The sequence below is a fragment of the Rattus norvegicus genome, chromosome 1, assembly GCF_021556685.1.
Source record: "Rattus norvegicus strain SHRSP/BbbUtx chromosome 1, alternate assembly SHRSP_T2T, whole genome shotgun sequence".
Lineage (NCBI taxonomy): Eukaryota > Metazoa > Chordata > Mammalia > Rodentia > Muridae > Rattus > Rattus norvegicus.
Window position 1 is genome coordinate 9,069,114 of NC_141534.1, and position 24,428 is coordinate 9,093,541.

The 24,428-nt window shown below is 40.5% G+C and overlaps 1 protein-coding gene across 2 annotated transcripts in view; it reads right to left on the bottom strand.

Annotated features, from left to right (window-relative positions):
- Positions 1 to 507: 507 nt before the first annotated feature.
- Pex3 (peroxisomal biogenesis factor 3) overlaps positions 508 to 24,428 on the bottom strand; it is a 42,127-nt gene continuing 18,206 nt past the window's right edge. The window contains 8 exon segments of one of the 2 annotated variants that reach the window (NM_031350.2): positions 508 to 1,324; positions 4,057 to 4,153; positions 13,768 to 13,890; positions 14,903 to 14,973; positions 22,641 to 22,806; positions 23,718 to 23,772; positions 23,872 to 23,938; positions 24,171 to 24,295. In NM_031350.2, the coding sequence (NP_112640.1) occupies positions 1,241 to 1,324; positions 4,057 to 4,153; positions 13,768 to 13,890; positions 14,903 to 14,973; positions 22,641 to 22,806; positions 23,718 to 23,772; positions 23,872 to 23,938; positions 24,171 to 24,295 (788 nt within the window). In that variant the 3' untranslated portion in view covers positions 508 to 1,240. 2 annotated transcript variants of the gene reach the window in all.

The window sequence follows — 24,428 nt, forward strand, 5'->3', positions numbered from 1 at the left end:
AGGGGGAAGTTGGCCCTGAAACTGGGAAAGGGAATAACAATCGAAATGTAAATAAGAAATACTCAAGTTAATAAAAAAAAATTTAAAAAAAAGTAAGTGTGTTCCTTCTGACCTCTTTATACATGGTTGTCTTGTTACAGACCTCAGCCAAGCTTTACAAAGACCTTTACAATTCATTTTCTACCCTCTCCTATTTAGCTCTATTGTTTAATGTGGCAGGGACATAAAACTATGTTCTGAGAACAATCTATTACCAGAGATAGCCAATCCATTGCTGACACTTGATTCAGTCAGTTCTGCCTTAATGTTCTGTGAAGAACCACAGGTAAGCTAGAAACAAGAGATAATTTGTTTTTATTTACATTTTTTCTGAAAAAAATTATAAGAAAGCATTAACTATATACCAGTTAAAATTAGCATGCTCTCTTTAAAAAAAAAAACAGCAAAAATCTTATTAAAGAACAAATAAATTAATGGCTAAAAAACTATTAACTAAACCAAACTATATTTTATTAAAATAGTTTATTGTAACAACTTATTATACTCAAAATCAATACAAAGTTATTAATTTATACATAAATGAATAAACCTGTAATTATTAATAATTGTGAGTAAACAACATAAACATTAGCTTGAAGAATCTATATGCAGCCTTCTGAGGGCTGCTAATGAAGCTTAGAAAATGCTGCAAATAAATACTGACAGGACAGTGCAGAGAAGTAAGTGACCACAGGTGTGGAAACCCACTCATTTCTAGAAGATAAGCCCCTGCGTAGGTATGTGTGAGCAAATCACGGGTGCCTTCTAAGGGCGACTGAAGAGGATCTGGCTTGCTCTTGCTTACTACAGAGTCCAGGAAACGCCATAATTAGTTAAACAGCCTAGATCTCCTTTTCAAGACACATTTTCCCTCATTACATGTGTGAAAGGACACCACATTCCATTCCATGTATGTATAAAAGCCCTACTTGTTTGGATCAGCTATCCAGACTTTAAGGAATCATGATTGATGCTGACGTGATCTCTGCACAGTTAGATACACCTGAGGAAGTAGACTGTGCTGAATTAAAAATACAGTAAGGTGCTAAATGAATCTACTTCATTATGAGATGAAGACTTGGCTCAAGAATATATTTTATTAGGCATTTGGTTGCAAATTGTCACTCTAGGTATAGGTGATTTATTCAGAGTACTTTTTAATGTAGATGAATCCACTGTGGTTTTTCTTGAAAGAAAACAATCATTTCTCCAGTTGTTGGGGGGTGCTGAATGCTTCGTACACGTTGGCAGCAAAGTCTTTCACTTGCTCCATCATCAGCAGATCCTGGTAACGATGATGACAGCACAGATTGCGAGAGGTTAGATGGTGGAAAATCCATCTTTACAAGGCAACGCCCCTGCCTTGAAGCCCTGTATACTTAGAACAAGGAGAGACTAAGGGAAGGGGAAGTTTTTCTTACACTAAATCAAAGGAAATACTGGTCAGTTTCTTATTTCTAGAAAATAAAGCAAATGATTCTAATGTATGTAGTATATGTCTATTCTGTATGAACACATACACACAAACCATAATGCACACTTTATAGCACAAGTTCTCTCTCAGTATGAGGCTGTGGGAAGAAGCACCTTTTGTTTTAGTGAACTGAAATCTCGTTTCCTTAAAGCAGGACCTCAGACTGTATCAGCATTAAATGGGAAAAGGGGATTTGTCTCAAAACAACCCAGACTCTTCAAAGGAATCAGCTGTGGAAGTTACTAGAGCTTCCATTAATCGTGTCAGTTTAGAAAGAAGCAACGATGCTCTCCTAAATCTTCTTTTAAATGTATTTTGAGACCTATAAAAGTGTTTTCCTTTAAAATGTTGGGAAGTGAACTCAGAAAGGCGTGTCTTCCTGTGTATGTTTGTCCCTTGAGGCTGCTTCTGCAGAGCATGTCACACATCCGAGGACCTGGGTAAACTGAGGAAGTAGTCAGATGCAAAGATGTCTTTCTTGGTTTAGCACAGTCTTGGCATAGGCCACGCCTTGTCTCAACCTCTGAGTGCCAGGGTTACTGATGTGCATGTCACACCCAGCACTGATGTGCATGTCACACCCAGCTTTCTGCTTATATTATTTTATTGTGTAAATGAAAATATATAAATGTCTAAAGCTTAGAGATTTTTCCATAACTAAAAACCAAAACACAAGCCGGGCCCAGAGACACAGAGATGGACACAGAGGAGTCCCCGGCTGTCTCCACCCTGAACTACTCACACAAGTAAATGAACAAAAACCCATTTACCATTAAATGGAATCTGCCCTACCAACCCTAGCACACCTTTATCCAATCAAGCTGCTGGCTAACTCACTGCTCTCCTGTGGGTGTGGGGCTGCGGGCTCCACTCCTGTGTTTCTATGACCAGCCTGCTCCACACCTGACGGGCCTGGTACTCAACTGAAACACCTGCTGCACGTGCTCTGCGGCCATTTACACCGTGCAGTGAGCTACCAGATGTGGCCTTCACATGAGTGGGTTTCCTGCTGTTGTTTTCATTGCCTCTGTAGTTTTCACCTCAATTCAAAAAACACAGTTTGATGCTACATGGGGCCAACAGCAAGACCCCTAAGCCTTCAATCCGGGGCAGTGCTGTGCTTTTATCTCTACTTATTATCTTGCAATTGATCCTTGTGGGTTTAGGTTTTCTATTTCCACATGAATCAAATCAACCATCCCTCATCTTCATGGACTCCCAAAGCCACGTCTGTAAATCCTAATGAAGTGCTGACTGAAAGCACATCGCTTGAGCCATTGGACTGAACAGCTGAGGAGGACCGTGTCCCAGACACCCCAGCCTTCACTACCACAGCCCCACTCAGTGTCTGGTGAAGCCCACAGCCCCACTCAGTGTCTGGTGAAGCCCACAGCCCCACTCAGTGTCTGGTGAAGCCCACAGCCCCACTCAGTGTCTGGTGAAGCCCACAGCCCCACACAGTGTCTGGTGAAGCCCATGGGCCCTCATTCAAACTCATGTCTACAAATGCAGACACCAAAACTTACCTTTTTGTTTCCGTTATCAGTTATATGGGTTTAAATTAAAATGCAATGTACAAAATTCCTGAAGCCTTTAAGCTGTACCTGCTGTATTATACGTCATTGTATTTCTCATGAATTTGTTAAAATGGATGGTTACAGGTCACGCCAGAGATGTTGGGAGAAGCAGGAAAACTGTGTAAGGCTTACCACTCCGGGACCTGCCATCGGCCTTCTTCACCAGTTCTTCTGCAGCGTGAACGGCCAGCCCTTAGGTTTGGGAGGTGTGACTAGAGAGCACAGGGCACAGCCACCTGGGTCTACAGGACAGGCTAATGACTCAACATGGGCTGGAGCCCTTGATCATCGGTTCTGCACTGCCCCAAGAGGAGAAAGTCTATCTAGACCGCACATTCCATCGTTGTAGACAGTGACACAAGGGAGACATCACATGTCCGTGGAGGCCTTAGACTCCTTGCATAACACATCACTACAGCACTTTGTGACTGAGGCATACCGTGCAACCTTTTAAACTTACAATACACTTCTCAAGTTTGTCACTGACTGAAAAAAGTACATAGATTCAAAGTCATCCTTTTACTAAAACGCTTTCCTGAATGAATTCAGAGGGAAAAACCATGGGGCTGTAAGTAGTCTGGTGAAGCGTTCCATACTCTGTGACCAGCTTTAGTGAGCAGAGTGCTGATGCATTACTAACAGCAATGTACCAGTTATGAAAACATCTTATTTACCAGATTTTTAAAGGTTTTTTTCAAACTCTGAAGAACTTGACTGTTAATGCAAAGGACAATGAGCCACAAATTCGGCCAATCGGGGACATGTTCACCAGAGTCTAGTGGAGGGGGGCAGCAGGGGAAACGACTTGCTATGAAGCTGCTGTCAAGTGCTACTCTTGTGGGCAAGGCACCACTCAGAATGTGGATGCAGGCTCTACTTTAAAACATGATGGCAGCAGGGGTCCACTTTTGCTCTGGAGACAAGTGTGAGCACGGCTGGTCTGCAGTTTCCCCGCTCCTCACTCACCTGCACGAAGTGACTGGGTGTCTCACTGCAGACGGAGTGGATCTGTCCGTTCACTATGGGGATTATCTTGGCTAAAGGGAGGCTGACACTGGACAGACTGAAAACAAATTACCACAGCAGTTATTTTCTGAACGCACACACAGGCATTCGACATGTCAATCATAAAAGTGTACACACATCATTTAAGAATACTTATAGAAATATATTAGTAGAAAACCAAAATGTAACTTTGTCATCTAAAAATAACAGCTATAGTTGATTTTATGGACTTTTTTCTGGCAATTTTTATACATTTTTACATTTTTATTCTTTTTCAACTTACAATTCTACCTACCATATTTTTGCCATAAAAACCTTCAATGCTTTCTACATCTCTGCCTGTCTTCAATGCTTAGGGGGTAGTCCGTGTGAGCTATTATACTGACACCAGCGTCCTACAGCCAGCGCTCGAGTTCTTGCCCACGTCTTCTCAATATTTATGGAGTGTCTGTATAAAGAGAGTTACAGATCCAAGGGTACCTGTGTAAGGTCTGCAGTATCTGTGCCAGCTGCCTCTGCTCTCCCTGTTGTGTGAGAAGTCCTGCCTCAGGGCCTCTCCTGGACACACACACTCTTGTCCTTCATCTCAGCCTGCCTGACAGGAGAGCGTGTCTTAAGTCTTTATTTCTGCTAGCGGTTAGTCATGATCTGGCCAGAATAACTTTACTATCAAGTGACAACATTATCCCAACAGAGCTGTCTTCCGGTCTCCCATGGGGTTTCCACAGTACTGTGACCACATCTATAGACTGATGTTAGGAAAAGAATGTAAGGCTTTTATTTTCCTGGGTTTCTAAGTATAAAGTTCTATGGCTGTCAAATAATATTTTTCCCATTAAAAATGATCTTAGATTTTGAAAGAATATACTTAACTTAGAAAATTATGAGTCAATTAATACCTTGTTAGTTGTCTGTCTTAAAAATAAATATAAGAAAATTCAATGGTGCTCCTAAATTTTGGTCTTCAAAATTGGTCTTCTCTTAGTCTTTTTACATTCAGCAGAATAAGCAAAACTACAATCTGAACATCCCAATACAGACGATCTTAATTGCTTCTGAATTTAATAAATAGCAGTCTGCTTCATCAATAATCATATTTGCTTTTGATTTATATTATTGAATTTTATTTATAGTAAGATGCAGTAAATTCTATGCCTTTTCAACAATGGTAAAGGTGATTTTTGTCCTGCTAACATTTTTTTTTTCCGTAGCTGGGGACCGAACCCAGGGCCTTGCGCTTGCTAGGCAAGCGCTCTACCACTGAGCTAAATCCCCAACCCCCCCACCCCCCCGCTAACATTTTTATTATTTATTTATTGTGCATATGTATATGTATGTGTGTGCGTGTGTGTGCGCGAACATGTACATGTGCGTGTATATGTGTGTATGCCTGTACATGTGTGTGTTTGTGCGTGTATATGTGTGTGTGTGTGTGTGCGCGTGTGAGGGAAGGTAAGAGTCCATACTGGAGGAGTCAGCTCTTCCTTCACAGCACGCAGGCTCAGAGGATTGAGCTTGGGGCAGCAGGCTTGGCGTCAGGTGCCTTTACTGACAGAGCCATGCTGCAGGCCTTGTTTATCAACACAGTACTGCTGTTTCACTGTGGTAGTCTTCCTAACATCTAACCCTTCTTTCACTCTGATATCACTCCTAGTCGGTAACAAGGCTGAAGTACAACTAAGATCCTACATTTTGACGTCAGTCAGGTTGCTGTCCTTCAGCTCTCCTTGCTCTGACCTAGATTAACTTTAACTCTCATCACTTGACCAACCCCAGGATTACTTTAAGAGTCCGCTAAGCTGGGAGGTGGAGAGATGGCTCAGAGGTTGGAAGCACTGACTGCTCACAGAGGGTTAGGATTCAATTCCCAGCACCATATGAGGCAGCTCAGCTTACAACCACACTGACCTCCAGTCCTGGGGATTCCAACGCCCTCTTCTGGCCTCCTCAAGCACTAGCACATGTATGGCATACAGTAACACACATACAAACGTAATTTTTAAAAATTAATTTTTAAAGTAAAATGAAAAGAATAAAGTAAAATGAAAATAAAAATGAAAAGAATGACAGTGGTTGTAACATAGACAAACACTTGACCTCATACAGTGCACTACACCCCTTCCTGTCCTACCAGCACTCGCTACATTCAACCGGAGCATCCGTCACGTTTCAGTTTCATTCTGAGCCTCCCTTTAGTGGCCTTGTGTTCACGCACTGCACGCTTCCCTATCTACAGTTCTCTATTTCATATCTACCACCAACCTCACCCGTCAACACTTGTAGCAACGCTTCCGTCTTGCTGAATGTCATCACTGTTACACAACATGGGGTGGAGGCTGTAGCCACCGCAGTTATTCAAGACAAAAGGACAAAGGCGAGTGAGACAGCTCAGCAGGAAAAGCCCAAACAACCCAAGTTTGGTTCCCCATACCCACACTATCGGAAAGAACCAGCTCCTGAAAGCTGCCTCCCCCATGCAGATGCACACACATACGTATGTGCATGTACACACAAATTAGGACAATTATAAAATTACTTTTTTAAAGCAGGTCTTCTGTGTAGCCCTGGCTGGCCTAGAACTGCTGCACTTCTTTGCCTCACTGAGGACTGACTGGTCTTTGACAAGCACATGGTACACTGGAAGCTCGTTAATTGCTGTACTTGACTCAGACAGTATGTAAGATTAGTCCTCACCCTCTGCTCTCTGCTCCACCCAGAGCTGAAAGCCAGTGCCCAGGAACGCTGACACACCTGAGAGCACAGGTAAGACCAACTGTTCGGCTCCAAGCGACCTGCCTGGTGGCCTCAGGACACACAAAGGCAGGAACAGTTTGGGACAGGCCCCTTCTGGTCGCTACCCACAGCCCACTGTACCCTGATCTGGCTGAAAGAAAACAAGTCTACAGGACTGCTGACACACTTACAAGAGGGACAAGTCACTGTCATAGACAGCAAGACAAGGTAACACCAGAGACAACCCAATGGTGACAGGCAAGTGCAGAAACCTAAGCAACAGAAACCAAGATTACTTGGCATCATCGGAGCCCAGATCTCACACTAAAGCAAATACTGGATATCCAAACACACTGGAAAAGCAAGACTTAGATTTAAAATCATATCTCATGATGATGATAGAGGACTTTAAGGACATAAATAACTCCCTTAAAGAAATACAGGACAACACAGGTAAACAAGTAGAAGCCCTTAAAGAGGAAACAGAAAAAAAATCACTTAAAGAATTACAGTAAAACACAATCAAACAGGTGAAAGAATTAAACAAAACCATCCAGGATATAAATATGGAAATAGAAACAATAAAGAAAGCACAAAGGGAAACAACCCTGGATATAGAAAATCTAAGGAAGAGACAAGGAGCTGTAGATACAAGCATCACCAACAGAATACAAGAGATAGAAGAGAGAATCTCAGGGGCAGAAGATACCATAGAAAACATCGACACAACAGTAAAAGATAATGTAAAATGCAAAAAGCTCCTAGCCTAAAACATACAGGAAATCCAGGACTCAATGAGAAGATCAAACCTAAGGATTATAGGTACAGAAGAGAGTGAAGACTCCCAACTTAAAGGACCAGTAAATATCTTCAACAAAATCATAGAAGAAAACTTCCCTAACCTAAGGAAAAGAGATGCCCATGAACATAGAAGAAGCCTACAGAACTCCAAATAGATTGGACCAGAAAAGAAATTCCTACTGTCAAAAGACCAAACACACAAAACAAAGAAAGAATATTAAAAGCAGTGGTCAAATAACGTATAAAGGCAGGCCTATCAGAATCAGAGCAGACTTCTCACCAGAGACTATGAAAGTCAGAAGATCCAGGGCAGATGTCATAAAGACCCTAAAAGAACACAAATGCTAGCCTAGGCTACTACATCCAGCAAAATTCTCAATTAACATAGATGGAGAAACCAAGATATTCCATGACAAAACCAAATTTACACAATCTCTTTGCACAAATCCAGCCCTACAAAGGATAATAAATGGTAAAGCCCAAGACAAGGAGGGGAACGGTACCCTAAAAAAGGCAAGAAAGTAATCTTCTTGAACAAACCCAAAGGAAGAGAGACACATAAGTATAATTCCACCTCTAACAACAAAAATAACAGGAAACAACAATCACTATTCTTTTTTTTTAAAGATTTTATTTATTTATTATATATAAGTACACACTGTAGCTGTCTTCAGATACACCAGAAGAGGGCATCGGATCTCTTTACAGATGGTTGTGAGCCACCATGTGGTTGCTGGAAATTGAACTCATAACCTCTGGAAGAGCAGTCGGGTGCTCTTAACCGCTGAGCCATCTCTCCAGCCCCCACAATCACTATTCTTTAATATCTCTTAACATCAATGGACTCAATTCTCAAATAAAAAGACATAGATTAACAGACTGGATATGTAAAGAGGACTCAGTCTTTTGGTGCATACAGGAAACACACCTCAGTGACAAGGACAGACACTACCTTAGAGTAAAAGACTGGAAAACAATTTTCCAAGCAAATGGTCCTGAGAAACAAGCTGGAGTAGCCGTTCTAATATCCAATAAAATTGACTTTCAACCAAAAGTTATCAAAAAAGATAAGGAAGGACACTTTATATTCATCAAAGGAAAAATCCACCAAGATGAACTCTCAATCCCGAATATCTATCTTTCAAATGCAAGGGCACCTACATTCATAAAAGAAACCTTTCTGAAGCTCAAATCACACATTGCACATCTCATAATAATAGTGAGAGATTTCAACACCCCACTCTCATCAATGGACTGATCATGGAAACAGAAACTAACAGAGACATGGAGAAACTAACAGAAGTTAAAAACCAGATAGATTTAACAGGTATTTATAGAATATTTCATCCTAAAACAAAAGAATATATCTTCTCAGCACCTCATGGTTCCTTCTCCAAAACTGACCATAAAACAGGCCTCAACAGATACAAGAAAATTGAAATAATCCCATGCAACCTATCAGAATACCATGGATGAAGGCTGGTCTTCAATAACAACAACAATGACAGAAAGCCCACATATACATGGAAGTTGAACAACGCTCTACTCAATGATAACCTGGTCAAGGAAGAAATAAAGAAAGAAATTAAAGACTTCTTAGAATTTAATGAAAATGAAGGTACAACATACCCAAACTTATGGGACACCATGAAAGCTGTGCTAAGAGGAAAACTCATAGCTCTGAGTGCCTGCAAAAAGTAATTGGAGAGAACATGTACTCGCAGCCTGACAGCACACCTGAAAGTGCTAGAACAAAAGGAAACAAATACACCCAGGAGGAGTAGAAGGCAGGAAATAATCAAACTCAGAGCTGAAATCAACCAAGTAGAAACAAAAAGGACCATAGAAAGAATCAACAGAACCAAAAGTTGGTTCTTTGAGAAAATCAACAAGATAGATAAACCCTTAGCCAGACTAATGAGAGGACACAGAGAGTGTGTCCAAATTAACAAAATCAGAAATGAAAAGGGAGACATAACTACAGAATCAGAGGAAATTAAAAAAAATCATCAGATCTTACTATAAAAGCCTATATTCAACAAAACTGGCAAATCTGGATGAAATGGACAATTTTCTAGACAGATACCAGGTACCAAAATTAAATCTGGATCAGATAAACGATTTAAATAGTCCCATAACTCCTAAAGAAATAGAAGCAGTTGTTAAAAGTCTCCCAACCAAAAAAAAAAAAAAAAAAAAAAAAAGCCCAGGAACAGATGGGTTTAATGCAGAATTCTATCAGACCTTCATAGAAGACCTCAGACCAATACTTTCCAAACTATTCCACAAAATAGAAACAGACAAAGCACTACCAAATTCCTTCTATGAAGCCACAATTACTCTTATACCGAAACCACACAAAGACCCAACAAAGAAAGAGAACTTCAGACCAATTTCCATTATGAATATTGATGCAAAAACACTCAGTAAAATTCTTGCAAACCAACTCCAAGAACACATCAAAACGATCATTCACCATGATCAAGTAGGCTTTATCCCAGGGATGCAGGGATGGTTTAATATATGAAAATCCACCAATGTAATCCATTCTATAAAGAAACTCAAAGATAAGAATCACATGATCATTTCATTAGATGCTGAGAAAGCATTTGACAAAATTCAACACCCCTTCATGACAAAAGTCCTGGAAAGATCACGAATTCAAGGACTATATCTAAACATAGTAAAAACAATATATAGCGAACCAGTAGCTAACATCAAACTAAATGGAGAGAATCCCACTAAAATCAGGGACCAGACAAGGCTGCCCACTCTCTCCCTACTTATTCAATATTGTACTTGAAGTCCTAACCAGAGCAATCAGACAGTGAAAGGAGGTCAAAGGGATACAGATTGGAAAGGAAGAAGTCAGAATATTGCAGATGATATGATACTATACTTAAGTGACCTCAAAAGTTCACCAAAGAATTCCTACGCCTGATAAACAACTTCAGCAATGTGGTTGGGTATAAAATTAACTAAAACAAATCAATAGCCTTCCTTTACTCAAAATATAAATAGGCTGAGAAAGAAATTAGGGAAATGATGCCCTTAACAATAGCCACAAATAACATAAAATACCTTGGTGTGACTCTAACCAAGCAAGTAAAAGATCTGTACAATAAGAACTTCAAGTCTCTGAAGAAAGAAATTGAAGATCTCAGAAGATGGAAAGATCTTCCATGCTCATGGATTGGCAGGATTAATATAGTAAAAATGGCCATTTTGCCAAAAGCAATCTACGATTTTAATGTAATCCCCATCAAAATTCTAACTCAATTCTTCAGAGAGTTAGAAGGAGCAATTTGCAAATTTATTTGGAATAACAAAATACCCAGGATAACGAGAGCTATCATCAATAATAAAAGAACTTCTGGGGGAATCACCATCCCTAACTTCAAGCAGTATTACAGAGCAATAGTCATAAAAACTGTGTGGTATTGATACAGAGACTGGTAGATAGATCAGTGGAATAGAATTGAAGACCCAGAAATGAACCTACACACCTATGGTCACTTAATCTTACACAAAAGAGCTAAAACCATCCAGTAGAAAAAAGATAGCATTTTCTACAAATGGTGCTGGTACAACTAGAGGTCAGCATGTAGAAGAATGCACATCGATCCATTCTTATCATCATGCACAAAGCTTAAGTCCAAATGGATCAAGGACCTCCACATCAAACCAGATACACTCGAACTAATAGAAGAAAAGGTGGGCAAGAGCCTTGAACACATGGGCACTGGAGAAAATTTCCTGAACAAAACACCCAATGGCTTATGCCAAGAATTGACATATGGGACCTCATAGAACTGCAAAGCTTCTGTAAGGCAAAGGACATTGTTGTTAGTACAAAATGGCAAACACCAGATTGGGAAAAGATCTTTACCAATCCTACATCTGATAGAGGGTTCATATCCAATATACACAAGGAACTCAAGAAGTTAGACTTCAGAGAGCCAAATAACTCTATTAAAAAATGGGGTATGGAGTTAAACAAAGAATTCTCAGCTGAGGAATAGCGAATGGATAAGAAACACCTAAAGAAATGTTCAACATCCTTAGTCATCAGGGAAATGCAAATCAAAACAACCCTGAGATTCCACATCACACCAGTCAGAATGGCTAAGATCAAAAACTCAGGTGACAGCAGATGCTGGCGAGGATGTGGAGAAAGAGGAACACTCCTTCATTGTTGGTGGGATTGTAAGCTGGTACAGCCATTCTGGAAATCAGTCTGGAGGTTCCTCAGAAAATTGGACCTTGAACTACTTGAGGATCCAGCTATACCCTTCCTGGGCACATACTGAAAAGATTCTCCAACATATAACAAAGACACATGCTCCACTATGTTCACAGCAGCCTTATCTATAATAGCCAGAAGCTGGAAAGAACCCAGATGTCCTTCAACAGAGGAATGGATACAGAAAATGTGGTACATCTACACAATGGAATATTACTCAGATATCAAAAACAATGACTTCATGAAATTCATAGGCAAATGGATGGAACTAGAAAATATTATCCTGAGGTAACCCAATCACAAAAACCACACATTATATGCACTCACTGTTAAGTGGATATTAGCCCAAAAGTTCAGATTACCCAAGATGAAATCCACAGACCACATGAAGCTCAAAAAGAAGGACGACCAAAGTGTAGATGCTTCAGTCCTTAAAAGGGTGAACAAAAATATTCATAGGAGGAGATATGGAGACAAAGTTTGGAGCAGAGACTGAAGGAATGGCCAATCAGAGCCTGCCCCACTTGGGGATCCAGCACACACACACATACACACACACACACACACACACACACACACACACACACACACATATATACATGTACATATATATATATATGTATGTATGTATATATATAGACAGTCACCAAAACTAGACAGTATTGATGAAGCCAAGAAGTGCATGCTGACAGGAGTAGGGGCTGAGGGATTCGATAGGGGGCTTATGGATGGGAAACTGGAAAACATTTGAAATGTAAATAAAAAATATCCAATAAAAAAAAAAGATTAGTCTTCAGCTGAAATGTATTTTTAAGGGTAGGTATAAATTGTTTTAAAAGTAGACCTTACTACTCTGAGCACTCTGACTACTCACCATTAAGGGCAAGTTATCCTTTCCTGCATAACAAAGAAGGGTCCCCAAGAACCAGACAAAAATAGGCCTTGCTAGGCCTAAGCTAAGAATGACATCAGAACCCTCCTATCTGCATTAGATTCATGCCAGATACTGTTACCTCAAAAATAAACTTTTTTGTTTCCTCAAAATTTAATAGGCAGGTATACAATTAATGAGCCATGATTTGTAATCCACTATTTTTCAAGTATGATATAAAACCAGAGGTTCTTAAAGAGGAGACTTTTAAACCAAGGATCTTAACCAAGGATCCTCGTATCAAAGTGAAAGACAGAACAAAACTACACGATAACTTCCAACAACACAAGTCCATTATATAGTAATAGAGCTGACAAACATTACTATTAATTGAACCAACTAGGTAGTCCCAATTCTATAATGACATAAAATGAATATATTTAAGAATCTAAGAGTGCTTGGTTATTACCATGGTCAGACCACTGAATATTAATTCAGGTCAACAATGACTACCTTTTTAGCTTTTTATTCTAAAGAATTAAAGAAAAATGGATTTTGACTTAATAAAATGGTAGTTTCAGAACACAAATACTTCACTGTAGTAGCAGAGTTATGGGGAGAAAACTCCAATTTTATTATTAAAATTCAGAAGGAACTTTTGTCAATGAAGAAGTCATGGGTTAGAAGAATTTAATTTGCTGAAACACAGGGTGCAGTTTATCACTTTTATAAAAAAGTTACTTATTTTTATTTTATGTACATTTGTGTTTTGCCTGCATACATGTCTGTCTGTGTGAGGTGTTGGATCCCCTGGAACTGGAGTTACAGACAGCTGTGAGCTGCCATGTTGGTGCTGGGAACTGAACTCAGGTTCTCCGGAAGAATAGCCAGTGTTCTCAACGTCTGAGACATCCGTCTAGCTCTGTCAAGTTTCTTTTTATCTGTTACAACAATGTAAATATATACAAAGCATCACGTTTTAAGAACATACGTTCATACTGTAATGTTTTGTGTGCTACGTTACCTGTTTATGGAGTTACCATGCTGCAGGTCCTGCTCAGTGGGTCGGAAGAACTCCGCCATATTGTCTAGAAGCCGACTGAAGCCTCTGTTTAAACAGGTATTCAGAACTGTACTGAAATCTGGACTAGATAAAATAACAAGTGTATCACTTTTAGATTCCTAGTAGGCAAAAAAATAAACAAAACAAAACCCACACCCCCAATTGAACAACTATGTGGTTGCCTTTGAGAATCACTAACATTTCTAGTTACAATCTAGTTTTCACAGCATGAAAACTGCCTCAATTTATCAGTTTTTCAGAATTAAGCATAAAAATCAGTTGTATTGTTTATCTTAACATCATGAGACTACTCAGCAAATTGGTTCATATTACTATGCATTTTACACAATGTCAGCTGGCAGGAACACAAACAAATCCAGCCAGTATAGAAACCAGCATGGAGGGTCCTCAGAGACTGACAGGAGAGACATTATGGGATGCAGCTATGCCACTCCTGAGTATTTATCCAGAAGGGTCCCAGTCAGCATGTCGCACAGGTACCCGCACACCCATGTTCACTGCACGCTATTTACAGCTGCTCAGCCACGCAACCAAGCCTAGGTGTGCGTCAACAGAGGATGGAGGAGTGGTCAGACGGTGTGGGGTTCACACAGTGGTAACGTCCGGAGGAAGAGATGCAACTAGGGATCATCGTGTTGAGGAACTGAGGCCAGCCCCGGAAGACGACTACATCACTTTCTCACTTGTGGGTCCCATGCTTTATGCACACACAGAATCGTGCATAGATAGGACAGGAAGAAGAAGCGAAGCTGTCTAGGGGAATGAGTAGGACTATTGGTTGGGGAGAGGGTGGTAAGGGAGAGAGTATCAAGGAACAGAGACCAGAATAAAGGAGAGGCCAGCAAGGAATGGGGCTGTACTCCAAGTGTTCTATAAGCTTGCATGAAAATGGCCACATGTAATCTACTTAAATTAAATTACTGTTTCCTTCTACCTTAGGAAATCCTACTAAAGGAGGGAATAGATCAAAATTTTAATTTTCAGATAATATATTAAATATTTGCTCAGGAAACACTAGAAAAATGGTCTTATTTACATTGAAAATACAGGTAACATTTACATGCCCTCTACATACCTTTCCAGCATGTCTCTTGTCTCATTGAGAAGTTTAATAGTGGTAATATCTCTGGGAGAAAGCCCATAAGCCTGTAAAATAAAAAATCTACACTTTAGAGTTACAAACATTACAAAGTCAAGAATGAAGTAATCACATAAGCATCTGGGAAACATAAGCATTTGGGAAACTTGAATATCTCTGCTTTGTCAACAAAAAAAAAAACCTGTCAAATGAAAAAACATGTATATAAAGGTTTATATAAACGTGTAGGTTGTATTTAAAACATGAATTGAAGCACTTTGTAAAGCTTTCCTTATTTGGTCTGTTCTGGGTTTTTCTGGCATCAATAAACAAAGACAAGAAAGAGATATTAAGAGTAACGGGATAGACTGCTGGCTCAGCACGTCAGAGTCCTTGCATCACAAGTCTAGAGACCTGGGTGTGAATCCCCTGCGCTCATGTGAACATCCAGCCTGGCTACACATGCCTACAGCCTGGGCACCGAGGACAGAGAGCTTGCTGGCCAGCTCATCCAGGCAGAAGGTCGGGTTCAGGTTCAGTGAACGCCTGTCTCAATGCAGTCCAGTTCAGAGCCACAGAGCGAGACACACCTGCTCTGGGCTATACGTCTGTGTACCACCTACACACCTACATGGATGCACCACACACACACACACACACACACACACACACACACACACACACACACACACACACACACACACACACAGTGCAGAGCAGCACACGGCAAACAAGTCTGTTTCTTTTCTTGCGCTACCGAGACATTCTATCAGATGTGTGAGGTTTTGTGTTTGTCTCTCCTTCCCCTTCCCCCCTTTCTGTTTATTGTAACCGCCGAGGCTCCTCGTGTCATCGCAGTTAAACTCAGTGCGGCCTGGGTCCTCACTCCTCTCTTCCCTCAGCCCACTTCACTCCATCCTTACACCCTTTCCCCTTTGCACCACTGTTGAGTTCTAATTCTAACTCTACTTTGGAAGCTGTTTTACAGGTTTAGACTTTTTAAATCCCCTTGTTGCATTTCAGTGAGATCCTATTTTATAATAATTTGCTAATTTCTTTCGTTAATCTCTCTTCTCTGTTTGAACTTAGTGACCCTCCTGCCTCCTGAGTGCACACCTTGGCTGGCTCCGTCATTAATTATGTCTCACCTGTCGTCCTTACACTCACAAAACTCTCTGGATGGATCACAACTTTTCTTTCTTTTCCTTCTCTCCTACTTTTCTTTTTACTTCTCTCTTGCTTAATCATGTAGTCTCTCTCAGCACCCAAACAGATCGTCACTGAGTGTCTGGGCTACAAGAAAGCCCTTGAGCAGTGGTAATGAACACTGTAGTCTGCAGGGCCGCCTGCTAAAGAGAGATCTGCTCCAGGCTTCTCGAGCTATTACTTTCCAATGGCAAAGAATGGACACCACTGAACCTATAAATAATAATAATGTAAAAAACTTACTAATTTAAAAAATAGTTATATGAGCAAAAACTTTTGGTGTTTGTATTGTTCTTTTTTTTATGGCTTGAAGACTTGAAAGTAAATCTTTTATTCTATTTTTCACTCATGGCACCACATCACAATCAAAAGGTTCTGTAATGCCTCTCAGAACACACTGGGAAACAGTAACACCAGATCTAGTGTTACACTAGGTCTTGTCTGCTTCTCACCTGAGTGCTTAGAGCTTCCTCTGGTTACTGACCGATAGCCATTATTCCTTCTTTTAAAAAAGGTTTCGGGGTTGGGGATTTAGCTCAGTGGTAGAGCGCTTGCCTAGGAAGCGCAAGGCCCTGGGTTCGGTCCCCAGCTCCGAAAAAAAAAAAATAAAAAAATAAAAAAGGTTTCATTTTTTTAATCGTGTGTGTGTGTGTGTGTGTGTGTGTGTGTGTGTGTGTGTGCGTGCATGCATGTGTGCAAATATATATATGTAACAATAATTAAAGAAAAAGAGGTCATGAATTTAAGCAAATTTGAATGTACTCCTAGTTTCATTAAACTGCAAACTGAAGTGAAAATGTATCCAGCTGCATATGTAGCAGAGGATGGCCTTGTTGGGCACCAATGGAAGGAAAAGCCCTTGGTCCTGTCAAGGCTGCACCCCCCAATGTAGGGGAATGTTGTGGGGGAGGCAGGAAGGAGGGTGGTTGGGGAGGGGGAACACCCTCATAGAACAAGGGGGAGGGGGATGGGAAAGGGGATAACATTTGAAATGTAAATAAAAGTAATCCAATAAAAAAAAGAAACATGGTATGAATTAGACAATTAGAAATGGTTATGAGAATTCCCTGCACCCAAATCCCGTGGAGAAGAGAGCTGAATACCCAGGACTGCAGACATCCTGACACCGCAGGGCAGATTGCCACCTCTGCACACCTCTGCCCACATCCCCGGTCCAAGGGGAACCTGCACAGTGCCTCTGGACTCAGGGATATAGGAACAGACAGCCGCCGGTTCCCTCAGTTCTGGTCTGTGCCCAGGACCGAACTGAACCAGCCAAACAGCTCCCTGCACCCAAATCCTGTGGGGGAGAGAGCTGGACCCTCAGAAATGTGGACACTCCTGAGAAGTCAGAGGAGACTACCCACTGCCCACAGTCCAGACTCAAGAGGGAATCGCAGAGTGCCAACTGTGTCCACTGGATGCAAGGACCTAGGAGCAATCAGGGGCAGGGTCTTTCTGATTCCTGCCTGCTCCTAGAGCTGGAAGACAGTCACTGGGAACACGTACGCACCTGATATCAGAGCACCTATTCTCAGGAAAGGCTGAGAGAAAACAGGAAAACCATTCTACAGGAGCTGACACAGAGGCCTAGAGCAGGGCCAAGTCACTCCCAGAAACAGCAAGACGAGCAAACACCAGAGACAACCCAATGGCTAGAGGCAAGTGCAGGAAACTAAGCAACAGAACCAAGACTACTTGGCACCATCAGAGCCCAGTTCTCCCACCAAAGAAAATACTGGATATCCAAACACACCAGAAAAGCAAGATTTAGATTTAAAAATCACATTTTTTGATAATGATGGAGGACTCTAAGAAAGACATAAAGAAATCCCTTAGAGAAATGCAAGAAAACACAAGAAGTAGAAGCCCTTAGAGAGGAAACACAAAACTCCCCGAAAGAATTGCAGGAAAACACAACCAAACAGGTGAATGAATTGAAAATGGAAATAGAAACAATAAAGAAAGCACAAAGGGAGACAACCCTGGATATAGAAAACCTAAGGAAGAGACAAGGATCCATAGATACAAGCATCACCAACAGAATATGAGAGATAGATGAGAGAATCGCAGGGACAGAAGATACCATAGAAAACATCAACACAAAAATCAAAGATAATGTAAAATGCAAAAAGCTCCTAGCCCAAAACATACAGGAAATCCAGGACATAATGAGAAGATCAAACCTAAGGATAATAGGTGTAGAAGAAAGTGAAGACTCCCAACTTAAAGGGCCAGTAAATATATTCAACAAAATTATAGAAGAAAACTTCCCTAACCTAAAGAAAGAGATAAACATACAAGAAGCCTACAGAATTCCAAATAATTGGACAAGAAGAGAAATTCCTCCTGTCACATAATAGTTAAAACACCAAATGCACAAAACAAAGAAAGAATATTAAAAGCAGTAAGGGAAAAAGGTCAAGTGACATATAAAGGCATACCTATCAGAATTACACCAGACTTCTCATCAGAGACTATGAAAGCCAAAAGATCCTGGACAGATGTTATACAGACCCTAAGAGAACACAAATGCCAGCCCAAGTTACTGTATCCAGCAAAACTCTCAATTAACATAGAGAAAGAAAGATATTCCAGGACAAAACCAAATTTACACAATATCTTTCTACAAATCCAGCCCTACAAAGGATAATAGATGGAAAACTCCATCACAAGGAGAGAAACTACACTGTACAGAAAGCAAGAATATAATTTCCTTGCAATGAAACCAAAAGAGAGACAAACAAACAAAATTCCACCTCTAATAATGAAAATAACAGGAAGCGACAATCACTCTTCTATATCTCTCAACATCAATGGACTCAATTCTCCAATAAAAAGACATAGACTAACAGACTGGATACATAAAGAGGACCCAGCATTTTGCTGCACGCAGGAAACACACCTCAGAGATAAAGACAGACACTACCTCAGATAAATGGCTGAAAAACAACTTTTCAAGCAAATGGCCTGAAGAAACAAGCTGGAGTTGCCATTCTAATATCAAATAAAATTGACTTTCAACCAAAAGTCATTAAAAAAGACAAGGAAGGACACTTCATATTAATCAAAGGAAAAATCCACCAAGATGAATTCTCAATTCTAAATATCTATGCTCCAAATGCAAGGGCACCTACATTCATAAAAGAAACCTTACTAAAGCTCAAAGTACACATTATACCTCACATGATAATAGTAAGAGATTTCAACACCCCACTCTTATCAACGGGCAGATCATGGAAACAAAATTAAACAGAGACATAGAGAAACTAACAGAAGTTATGAAGCAAATGGATTTAACAGATATTTATAGAACATTCTATCCTAAATCAAAAGGATATACCTTCTTCTCAGCACCTCATGGAACTTCTCCAAAATTGACCATATAATCAATCACAAAACAGGTCTCAAGAGATACAAGAAGATAGAAATAATTCTATGCATCCTATCAGATCATCACGTGCTAAGACTGGTCTTCAATAAAAACAATAATGACAGAAAGCCCACATAGACATGGAAGTTGAACAATGCTCTACTCAATGACAACTTGGTCAAGGAAGAAATAAAGAAAGAAATTAAAGACTTCTTAGAATTTAAGGAAAATGCAGACACAACATTCTCAAACTTATGGGAGACAATGAAAGTGGTACTAAGAGGAAAACTCATAGCTCTGTGCCTGCAAAAAGAAACAGGAGAGAGCATACATCAACAGCTTGACAGGACACCCAAAAGCTCTAGAACAAAAATAAATAAATAAAACCAAGAGGAGTAGAAGGCAGGAAATAATCAAACTCAGGGTTGAAATCAACCAAGGAGAAACGAAAAGGACTATACAAAGAGTCAACAAAACCAGGAGCTGGTTCTTTGAGAAAGTCAACAAGATAGATAAACCCTTAGCCAGACTAACCAGAGGTCACAGAGATTGTGTCCAAATTAACAAAATCAGAAATGAAAAGGGAGACATGACAACAGAATCTGAGGAAATTCAAAAAATCATCAGATCCTACTACAAAAGCCTATAATCAACAAAACTGGCAAATCTGGATGAAATGGACAATTTTCTTGACAGATACCAGGTACCAAAGTTAAATCTGGATCAGATAAACCATTTAAATAGTCCCATAACTCCTAAAGAAATAGAAGCAGTTGTTAAAAGTCTCCCAACCAAAAAAAAAAAAAAAAAAAAAAAAAGAAAAAGAAAAAAAAAAAAAACAAAACCTAGGACCAGATGGGTTTAATGCAGCATTCTATCAGACCATCATAGAAGACCTCATATGAATACTATCCAAACTATTCCACAAAATAGAAACAGAAGGAGCACTACCAAATTCCTTCTACGAAGCCACAATTACTCTTATACTGAAACCACCCAAAGACCCAACAAAGAAAGAGAACTTCAGACCAATTTCCCTTATGAATTTTGATACAAAAATACTCAATAAAATTCTTGCAAATCGAATTTGCAAGAACACATCAAAAACGATCATCTATCATGATCAAGTAGGCTTCATCTCAGGGATGTAGGGATGGTTTAATGTATGAAAATCCATCAATGTAATCCACTATATAAACAAACTCAAAGATAAGAACCACACATGATCATCTCATTAGATGCTGAGAAAGCATTTGACAAAATTCAACACCCCTTCATGATAAAAGTCTTGGAAAGGTCAGGAATTCAAGGCCCATATCTAAACATAGTAAAAGCCATATACAGCAAACCAGTAACTAATATCAAACTAAATGGAGAGAAACTTGAAGCAATCCCACTAAAATCAGGGACTAGACAAGGCTGCCCACTCTCTGCCTACTTATTCAATATAGTACTCGAAGTCCTAGCCAGAGCAATCAGACAACAAAAGGAGATCAAAGGGATACAAATTGGAAGGGAAGAAATCAAATCTCAGGGTTGTTTTGATTTGCAATTCCAAGCTGACTAAGGATGTCGAACATTTCTTTAGGTGCTTTTTGGCCATTCGATATTCCTGAGCTGAGAGGCTATACCTCTCCTGGGCGTATACCCAAAAGATGCCCCAACATACAACAAAGACACATGCTCCACTATGTTCATAGCAGCATTATCTATAATAACCAGAAGCTGGAAAAAACCCAGATGCCCTTCAACAGAGTAATGGATACAGAAAATGTGGTACATCTACACAATGGAGTACTACTCAGCTACCAAAAACAATGACTTCATGAAATTCATAGGAAAATGGAATGAACTAGAAAATATCATCCTGAGTGAGGTAACTCAATCACAGAAAAACACACTTGGGATGCACTCATTGATAAGTGGATATTAGCCCAAATGCTCGAATTACCCAAGATGCAATCCACAGATCACAGGAAGCTCAAGAAGGATGATCAAAATGCGGATGCTTCCACTCCTTCTTAAAAGGGGAAAAAATAACCATAGGAGGGGATATGGAAGCAAAGTTTAGAGCAGTGACTCAAGGAACGGCCATTCAAAGCCTGCCCCACATGTGGCCCGTATATATACTGCCACCAAAACTAGATAAGATTGATGAAGCTAAAAAAATGCATGCTGAAAGGGACCGGATATAGATCTCTCCTGAGAGACACATTCAGAGCATGTCCAATACAGAGGTCAATGCTAGCAGCAAACCACCGAGCTGAGAATAGGACCCCCTTGGGGGGAATCAGAGGAAGGATTGAAAGAGTTGAAGGAGCATGCAACCCCATAAGAACAACAATGCCAACCAACCACAGCTTCCAGGGACTAAACCACTATCAAAAGACTATACATGGACTGACCCAGGTCTCCAACCTCATAGGTAGCAGAGAATAGCCTAGTAAGAGCACCAGTGGAAGGGGAAGCCCTTGGTCCTGCCAATGTCAGACTCCAGTGCAGGGGGATCTGAAGGGGGGGGATAAGGGGGATGTATGGAGGGAATACCCATATGGGGGAGGGGGAGGGGAGGGATGGGGGCTTATGGACAGGAAACTGGGAAGGGGAATAACATTTGAAATGTAAGAAATATATCTAATAAAAAAATTAAAAAAACCCAAAAATCAAAAAACCCAAGAATTTCTAAACATTAAATAAAATTCTTCTTTTTTTTTTTTTTTTAGAATGACACTACCCATTTTATTTACGTCAGAACGACGTGTATTTCCCACCTCTCTCATTCGGAATTTAATTTCTAGAAACCAGGTGTGGTGGAACACGCCAGTAATCCCAGCTCATAGGAGCCCGGAAAGTTGGTACGACCTTAGCGATCTAAGCAGTGGCCTCAAAAAATAAACAAACAAAAAACCCAAAACGGAGCGAAGGCAGGGAAAGGTGAGTCTCAGCACTCGGGAGTCAGAGGCAAGCATATGTCCGAGTTCTTGCCCTGCCTGGGCTATAGCACAAATTTTACACTTTCTAGGCAGGAGCAGTTTCAGTCCGCTGTGTCAAATAAAATTCTTAAAACACTCTTTGTTTTTAGTTAAATATTATTTCTTAGAGAATACATTACTTGTTTTATCTAAAACATAAGAAAGAGGTGGTTCTGAACAGTACCTGCGCTGCCAGCGGCGTCTCCTCGTCTGGCATCATGTAGTGGCACAGGGAAGACTTGGATGCATCTTTATCATTCCAGCAAGATCGATGTTGCTCAACAAGAGTTCTTATTTCTTTCAGTTTCTGCTCCAAGTCCAAAAGGGACAAGGAATGTTTAAGAGAAATACTAGAAATACAGGAAAGCGAGTCAGATGATTGGAATGGCAGGACACCCTTCGCAGTGCTCCTTTTCTAGTAAGCTGGGATCTGAAACTCTGTCCTGTTTAGTCTCACCTGACGATGCTAGACTGGAATGGACTGGGAAGCCAGCCACCAGACAAGGCCATGACTACAGCGCCACAGTGAGCCTTCACACAGATTTCACAAGAAAAGCCCTGTCATTACTGTAGCTCTTATTAGTGGAAGGGACAGGTAGGTAGATTTTAAAGAAGTATTTTTTATATTTCTAATTTGTTTGGAAACCAGTTAATAAACAATAATCTGAAACATATTCCCCAGTGTGAAGAAGGTGACACTGATACAGTAGACTGTAGCACATATTCAGGGTTGGTGTCTGTATCAGATTCCCAGTTCACTAGGACAGACCCGTCACCCCCTCAGATTCCCAGTTCACTAGGACAGACCTGCCATCCCCTCAGATTCCCAGTTCACTAGGACAGACCTGCCATCCCCTCAGATTCCCAGTTCACTAGGACAGACCTGCCATCCCCTCAGATTCCCAGTTCACTAGGACAGACCTGCCATCCCCTCAGATTCCCAGTTCACTAGGACAGACCTGTCATCCCACCTTTGCTCTGCAGTACTAAGGAGTGAACGCCAGACCTCAAGCACACAGAGCACGTAAATGCTCTACACGTGCACACTCCACACCTACTTTTTCCCTATCTTTAAATCTGGAGACAGAGTCCACTAATTTGACTGAGTGGGCCTTATCTGTAAGCCTTGAAAAGCCTTGGGGATCCTCCTGCCTCAGCGTTAGAGTACCTGGGAGGGCAGAACTGTGCCATCATGAGCAGCTCTAACTTTTATTTTGTTCACCAGAACTAGGAAGTTAGAAAAGACAGGAGCATGGCATACCTTCCTAAGATCCTCTGCACAGCTTGTTTAATGACAGTGACCAACTCTGTCAGGCCTATCAATGGAAAAGCAAAATTAAAAAGAAAACAGAGCCTTGTTCACTTAAAACCTCTCTCTACAATATAAACGTGCTTCATGCAGACTGGAATCTTACCATCTCCAAGGAGGTGTTGAATACTTGATAAATACTGTTGCTGTACATCTGGGGGAGCTAGGATGCTCTGTGTAGAACAGAAACAGAGTTAAAGGAGCCTCTAAAGGAAAACACTCTTTAACACACCCCAAGAGCCCACTTTCCAAAGACAACCATCATAACATTACAGTCAGTCATCAATGTACAAGTCTGAGTGTCAGAGCTGATTAATATTCAGAGTACTCAAAATAGGTACATTTAGTTAAACACTGAACCTCTTGAAAGACAAAGCAGCGTGCACTCAGGTCTGTTAAACTTACAGTGCCATTTTTGCCAACTGTTGCATTATCCAGGTAAATATATCCACCAATTATGTTCAGCTGGACTCGCAAAAGAACCACCAGCATACATGTGCTGTACACAGCTACAATACTTCTTGTGAAACCTTCAGAGAGAAGAGAAACCCTTTGGCATTGTGACTAAAACACCAATAAATGTATAAAATCATGACCTATTTCTCTGACTACTTTTTAATAAGCTAACTTTAGCAACTATAACAGTAAAATGGATCAAGAACA